The sequence below is a fragment of the Lampetra planeri genome, unplaced genomic scaffold, assembly GCF_965212315.1.
Source record: "Lampetra planeri unplaced genomic scaffold, kcLamPlan1.2.h2 scaffold_2128, whole genome shotgun sequence".
Lineage (NCBI taxonomy): Eukaryota > Metazoa > Chordata > Hyperoartia > Petromyzontiformes > Petromyzontidae > Lampetra > Lampetra planeri.
The window spans coordinates 1-7706 of record NW_027614892.1 but is presented as its reverse complement, the minus strand read 5'-3'; the positions used below and the strand labels follow the sequence as shown (position 1 = coordinate 7706).

Genomic DNA, 7706 nt, shown 5'->3' with positions numbered 1-7706 from the left:
GATGACGATGTTGACGATGATGACGATGTTGACGATGATGACGATGTTGACGATGAGCCTCCGCTACGGTTTGCGATTGCCCGGCCACGTCTGCCAACGGAGATCTCAGCAGCATCAGCTCAGCGGTGAGAGGAGCGTCGCTGCCGGCAAGCAGCGACGAGGTCGTGCGAGTTTCACGTCTAACCACAGCAGGGCGGGTGGGCAAGTGCTGCCCTCTGTCGTGTGTGGGTTAGACCATCGCACCGCCACCACCATCACCGTCGTCGCCACCATCATCACCATCATCATCACCACCATCATCACCATCATCACCACCGTCATCACCATCATCATCAGCGTCGTCGCCACCACCATCACCGTCATCATCGTCACCACCATCATCATCATCACCATCACCGTCGTCGTCGCCACCATCATCACCATCATCATCACCGCCACCACCATCAGCATCGTCGTCACCATCATCACCATCATCACCACCCACCACCATCATCATCGTCACTACCATCATCACATCAAAGCATCACCGCACCATCCAAGCCTCACCGCACCACATCACCACATCACCGCACCACCACCCCATCCAAGCCTCACCGCACCACACCACCGCATCACCGCATCGCCGCCGCCTTAACCCAGCGTGCCGGCAGGACCCCCCTCCGACGGAAGTCGCCCGGCGCTCGCCGATCGGCGCGTCTCCTTCTCCAGGCCGGCACGCAGCAGCCGCAGCCTGGACAGCACCACCTCCCAGTCGAGGTAGCAGCCCTCCAGCAGCCTGCCGGTGTCACCGGAGTCGCCGGTGTCGCCGGTGTTGCCGGAGTTGCCGGTGTTGCCGGCGTCACCAGAGTCGCCGGTGTTGCCGGTGCCGTCGGTGTTGCCGGCGCCGGCCTCCTGCTCGGAGCGGAGGTCCACGTAGTCGGCACGGCCGTGCAGCAGCCGCCAGTTGTCAAAGGTGATGACGTCCCCTGGCGAGAGACAGGGGGGAGAGACGCGGTGAGGCGCGGTGAGACGCGGTGAGACGCGGTGAGACGCGGTGAGGCGCGGTGAGACACGGTGAGACGCGGTGAGACGCGGTGAGACGCGGTGAGACGCGGTGAGACGCGGTGAGTGTGAGTGGTGAGTGTGAGTGAGTGATGCGGTGAGTGAGTGATGCGTGAGTGACTGATGCGGTGAGTGAGTGACGCGGTGAGTGAGTGACGCGGTGAGTGAGTGACGCGGTGAGTGAGTGATGCGGTGAGTGAGTGACGCGGTGAGTGAGTGACGCGGTGAGTGAGTGGTGCGGTGAGTGAGTGACGCGGTGAGTGAGTGATGAGGTGAGTGATGCGGTGAGTGAGTGAAGCGGTGAGTGAGTGACGCGGTGAGTGAGTGACGCGGTGAGTGAGTGATGCGGTGAGTGAGTGATGAGGTGAGTGAGTGATGAGGTGAGTGAGTGACGCGGTGAGTGAGTGATGCGGTGAGTGAGTGATGAGGTGAGTGAGTGACGCGGTGAGTGAGTGGTGCGGTGAGTGAGTGATGCGGTGAGTGAGTGATGCGGTGAGTGAGTGACGCGGTGAGTGAGTGATGCGGTGAGTGAGTGATGAGGTGAGTGAGTGATGAGGTGAGTGAGTGATGCGGTGAGTGAGTGACGCGGTGAGTGAGTGACGCGGTGAGTGAGTGATGAGGTGAGTGAGCGATGAGGTGAGTGAGTGATGCGGTGAGTGAGTGACGCGGTGAGTGAGTGGTGCGGTGAGTGAGTGATGAGGTGAGTGAGTGATGCGGTGAGTGAGTGACGCGGTGAGTGAGTGACGCGGTGAGTGAGTGACGCGGTGAGTGAGTGACGCGGTGAGTGAGTGACGCGGTGAGTGAGTGACGCGGTGAGTGAGTGGCGCGGTGAGTGAGTGGCGCGGTGAGTGAGTGGCGCGGTGAGTGAGTGACGCAGTGAGTGAGTGACGCGGTGAGTGAGTGGTGCGGTGAGTGAGTGACGCGGTGAGTGAGTGGTGAGGCTCACCGGGACGCAGGGTGAAGGTGATCTGGTTGCGTGGAGACTCGGTGAGTGCCGAGAAGCGGCTGAGTGCGGCGTAGAGCGGCCGCACGGCCCTGAGCGGGACGTCGAGCACCGAATCTCGCGTCGCGTGGTTCAAGTTGATGCGCTGCACGCGGCCCCTGCTCATCCAGCCTGGGCACGCACACGCAACGCACACGCTAAGCACACGCAACGCACACGCTAAGCACACGCAACGCACACGCTAAGCACACGCAACGCACACGCTAAGCACACGCAAAGCACACGCAACGCACACGCTAATCACACGCAACGCACACGCAACGGCACACGCTAAGCACACGCAACGACAACACGCAGCGGAAGCAGCCACGCGCCACGCAACGCACACGCAACACATATGCACGGCAACGCGCACAACACAACAGCGCACGCACACAACACACACCCAATGTGTGTGTGTGTGTACTGTGTGTGTACTGTGTCTACTGTGTGTGTACTGTGTGTGTGTACTGTGTGTGTGTACTGTGTGTGTGGTACTGTGTGTGTGTACTGTGTGTGTGTACTGTGTGTGTGTACTGTGTGTGTGTGTGTGCTGTGTGTGTGTGCTGTGTGTGTGTGCTGTGTGTGTGCGCTGTGTAGGCTGTGTGTATACTGTGTGTGTGTACTGTGTGTGTGTGCTGTGTGTGTGTGCTGTGTGTGTATACTGTGTGTGTGTACTGTGTGTGTGTGTGTGCTGTGTGTGTGTGCTGTGTGTGTGTGCTGTGTGTGTATACTGTGTGTGTGTACTGTGTATGTGTGCTGTGTAGGCTGTGTGTGTGCTGTGTGTGTACTGTGTGTGTGTACTGTGTGTGTGTGCTGTGTGTGTGTGCTGTGTGTAGGTACTGTGTGTGTGTGTGTGCTGTGTGTGTGTGCTGTGTGTGTGTGCTGTGTGTGTACTGTGTATGTGTGCTGTGTAGGCTGTGTGTGTGTACTGTGTATGTGTGCTGTGTAGGCTGTGTGTGTGCTGTGTGTGTACTGTGTGTGTGTACTGTGTGTGTGTACTGGTGTGTGGTGTACTGTGTGTGTGTGCTGTGTGTGTGTGTGTGCTGTGTGTGGTACTGTGTGTGTGTACTGTGTGTGTGTACTGTGTGTGTGTGCTGTGTGTGTGTGCTGGTGTGTGTACTGTGTGTGTGTACTGTGTAGGCTGTGTGTGTACTGTGTGTGTGCTGTGTGTGTACTGTGTGTGTGTACTGTGTGTGTGTGCTGTGTGTGTGTGTGCAGTGTGTGTACTGTGTATGTGTGCTGTGTAGGCTGTGTGTGTACTGTGTGTGTGCTGTGTGTGCACTGTGTGTGTGTGCTGTGTGTGTGTACTGTGTGTGTGTACTGTGTGTGTGTGCTGTGTGTGTGTGCTGTGTGTGTACTGTGTGTGTGCTGTGTAGGCTGTGTGTGTACGGTGTGTTGTGCTGTGTGTGTGCTGCGTGCGTACTGTATGACGGGGTTGCGAGAGTGCACGTGGAAGTCACAGAGGTCTTGCCCACGTCGACGTAGTTGAGCGGCGTGCTGGCGAGCAGGCGAAACGCCTCGGGCTGCTCCCGGCGGAGCTGCTCACACACCGCGAAGCCGTCCACCAGCTGCGAGGCACCGCCACGCACCGCCTGGCGCACGCAGTGCAGGAACTGCACCTGCACGCACGCACCACGCACACACACGCACGCTCGTGTACACACGCACACACACGTGTACACACACACACACGCACACACACGCACACACACACACACACACACTCGCACACACACGCACACACACACGTGTACACACACACACGCACACTCGCACGCACACACGCACACACACACACACGCACACGCAGACACACACACGTGTACACACACACACGCACACACACACGTGTACACACACACACACGCACACACACACACGCGCATGCGCGCACCACAACAACCGCCATTCGCCACTAAGTGGCGGTGACGTCACCACGACGCTTGTGCCAGGCCAGGTGCACCTTGAGGCCACGTGAAGTGTCGAACGCCCCGCTGGCAGGAGGGTCACGGGGCAGACCCAGCAGGTGCCACGGGTCGACTGACCCGTGGCACCTGGGTGGGTGGGTTGGTGGGTAAGTGGGTGGGTGGGTGGGGTGAGTGAGTGGGTGAATGTGGTGGTGAGTGAGTGAGTGGGTGAGTGGGTGAGTGAGTGATTGAGTATGTGAGTGTGGTGAGTGTGGTGAGTGTGGTGGCGAGTGAGTATGGTGGTGAGTGAGTGTGGTGGTGGTGGTGAGTGTGATGGTGAGTGTGGTGGTGAGTGGGTGAGTGAGTGGTGAGTGAGTGGTGCGTGAGTGAGTGAGTGGTGAGTGGGTGAATGTGGTGGTGAGTGAGTGAGTGAGTGGCTGAGTGAGTTAATGGCTGAGTGAGTATGGTGGTGAGTGAGTGTGGTGGTGGTGGTGAGTGTGATGGTGAGTGTGGTGGTGAGTGGGTGAGTGAGTGGCTGAGTGAGTGAGCGAGTGTGGTGGTGGTGGTGAGTGTGATGGTGAGTGTGGTGGTGAGTGAGTGGCTGAGTGAGTGAGCGAATGTGGTGGTGGTGGTGAGTGTGATGGGTGAGTGTGGTGGTGAGTGGGTGAGTGAGTGGCTGAGTGTGAGTGAGTGTGGTGGTGGTGAGTGTGGTGGTGAGTGGCTGAGTGAGTGAGTTGGTGGTGAGTGAATGTGGTGGTGGTGGTGGTGAGTGTGATGGTGAGTGTGGTGGTGAGTGGGTGAGTGAGTGGCTGAGTGAGTGGCTGAGTGAGTTAGTGGCTGAGTGAGTATGGTGGTGAGTGAATGTGGTGGTGGGTGGTGAGTGTGGTGGTGGTGAGTGTGGTGGTGAGTGTGGTGAGTGAGTGGGTGAGTGAGTGAGTGTGGTGGTGGTGCGTGTGATGGTGAGTGTGGTGAGTGGGTGAGTGAGTGAGTGAGTGTGGTGGTGGTGAGTGTGATGGTGGTGAGTGTGGTGGTGAGTGTGGTGGTGCGTGGGTGAGTGAGTGGCTGAGTGAGTCGTGAGTGTGGTGGTGGTGGTGAGTGTGGTGAGTGAGTGGGTGAGTGAGTGAGTGTGGTGGTGGTGAGTGTGATGGTGAGTGTGGTGAGTGAGTGGTGAGTGTGGTGGTGAGTGTGGTGAGTGAGTGGGTGAGTGAGTGAGTGAGTGTGGTGGTGAGTGAGTGAGTGAGTGGCTGACGTGCGTACGGTGGTGAGTGCGTATGGTGGTGAGTGAATGTGGTGGTGTGGTGAGTGTGGTGGTGGGTGAGTGGTGAGTGTGGTGGTGCAGTGTGAGTGGGTGACGTGTGGTGGTGCGTGAGTGGTGAGTGTGGTGGTGAGTGTGAGTGGTGAGTGCGGTGGTGAGTGAGTGGTGAGTACCCCCGGGGGGGTGAGTGAGCGCTGGGTAGTCGGTGTGCGGGGCCAGTGGTCCCGCTGTGTAAGCGACGTTGTTCGCATCGGACTTGTCCCGCACCTCCCACACGTTGCTACGGAGACACGCGGAGACACACAGAGACATGGAGACACGCGGAGACAGGCAAAGACACACAGAGACAGAGACATGGAGACCGGCGGAGACAGGCGGAGACAGAGACATGGAGACAGGCAGAGACAGGCGGAGACACGCGGAGACACACAGAGACATGGAGACACGCGGAGACAGACATATGGAGACACGTGGAGACACACAGAGACAGAGACATGGAGACACGCGAAGACAGAGACATGGAGACCCGCGGAGACACGCGGAAACAGGGAGATACATGGATATAAACAAACTAACTCATCCACTCACTGACCCACCCCACTCACCCCACTCACTCACTCACCCACTCACCCCACCCACCCACCCACCACCCCACCCACCCACCCACTCACCCCCCACCCACCCACTCCCCCACCCCCCCACTCACCCCCCACTCACCCCACTCACCCACTCACCCACCCACCCACCCACTCCCCCACCCACCCACCCACTCACTCCCCCACCCACCCACTCACTCACCCACCCACCCACCCACTCACCCACCCACCCACCCACCCACCCACTCACCCACCCACCCACCCACCCACTCACCCACTCACCCACCCACCCACCCACTCACTCACTCACCCCACCCACCCACTCACCCACCCACCCACTCACCCACTCACCCACCCACCCACTCACCCACCCACTCACTCCCCCCACCCACCCACTCACTCACCCACCCACCCACCCACCCACCCACCCACTCACCCACCCACCCACTCACCCACCCACCCACCCACTCACTCACCCACTCACTCCCCCACCCACCCACTCACTCACCCACCCACCCACCCACCCACTCACCCACCCACCCACTCACCCACCCACCCACCCACTCCCCCACCCACCCACCCACTCACTCCCCCACCCACCCACCCACTCACTCACCCACCCACCCACCCACCCACCCACTCACTCACCCACTCACTCACCCACCCACCCACTCACCCACCCACCCACTCACCCACCCACCCACTCACACCACCCACCCACCCACCCCACTCACCCACCCACTCCCTCACCCACTCACCCACCCGCTCACTCACCCACCCGCCCACTCCACCACTCACCCACCCACTCACCCACCCACCCACCTCCCCCACCCACCCCACCCACTCACTCCCCACCCACCCACCCACCCACCACCACACACTCACTCACCCACCCACCCACCCACCCACTCACTCACCCACTCACTCACCCACCCACTCACCCACCCACTCACTCACCCACTCACCCACCCACCCACCCACTCACCCCACCCACCCACCCACTCACCCACCCACTCCACCCACCCACTCACTCACCCACTCACCCACCCACCCGCCCACTCCACCACTCACCCACCCACCCACCCACTCACCCACTCACCCACCCCACCCGTAGAAGGTGAGCCGCAGGAAGCCGACGCTGTTAGCGAGCCGCTCTATCTGCCCGCGCCGAGCTGGCGCCCCGTGGAGCAGCGCCAGGCCGTGTCGCCGCAGCGACGTGAGCCAGGCGAGGCTCGCGGCCACCGTCGCTCAGCACCGCCTCGAAGGGGAACGCCGGCAGGCGAGCGGACATCTCACAGCCCCACAGCTCGCGCTCTGTGCACGGCAGGAGGAGGAGGAGGAGGGGCAGGAATGTGAAGAGCTGTGATGATATTTTAGGGCAGATGTGCAGTGCGGGGGTCAAAATGTTACAACGTCAACAAGACACACGCGCACACACGCACGCGCACGCACGCGCACGCACACGCACACACATACACCACACGCACACGTCACCCCCCACGTGACCCCCCACGTGACCCCACGTCACCCCCACGTCACTCCCCCCGTGACCCCACGTGACCCCCCCACGTGACCCCCACGTCACCCCCCACGTGACCCCACGTCACCCCCCCACGTCACCCCCCACGTCACCCCCCCCGTGACCCCACGTGACCCCCCACGTCACCCCCCACGTCACCCCCCCCGTGACCCCACGTGACCCCCCACGTGACCCCCACGTCACCCCCCACGTGACCCCCACGTCACCCCACGTGACCCCACGTCACCCCCCTCGTGACCCCACGTCACCCCCCCCGTGACCCCACGTGACCCCCACGTCACCTTCCATGAAGATGGCCTCTTGGGTAGCGGCACGCGAAGCGGCCGAGAAGCAGCGAGCGGCCAGCCAGCGGCCTGAGAAGTCACTCCGGTGGCCGTCCTGG

At 61.1% G+C, this 7706-nt stretch overlaps 1 protein-coding gene across 1 annotated transcript; it reads right to left on the bottom strand.

Annotated features, from left to right (window-relative positions):
• Positions 1–622: 622 nt before the first annotated feature.
• LOC144740414 (gamma-butyrobetaine dioxygenase-like) lies at positions 623–7702 on the bottom strand (the record flags this gene model as incomplete). Its single annotated transcript, XM_078623267.1, is given in 8 exon segments — positions 623–965; positions 1988–2142; positions 3450–3501; positions 3504–3646; positions 5364–5468; positions 6893–7023; positions 7025–7098; positions 7606–7702. Coding segments are annotated over 8 exon segments (1092 nt in total), but the record flags the coding sequence as incomplete, so codon positions are not given.
• Positions 7703–7706: the final 4 nt, after the last annotated feature.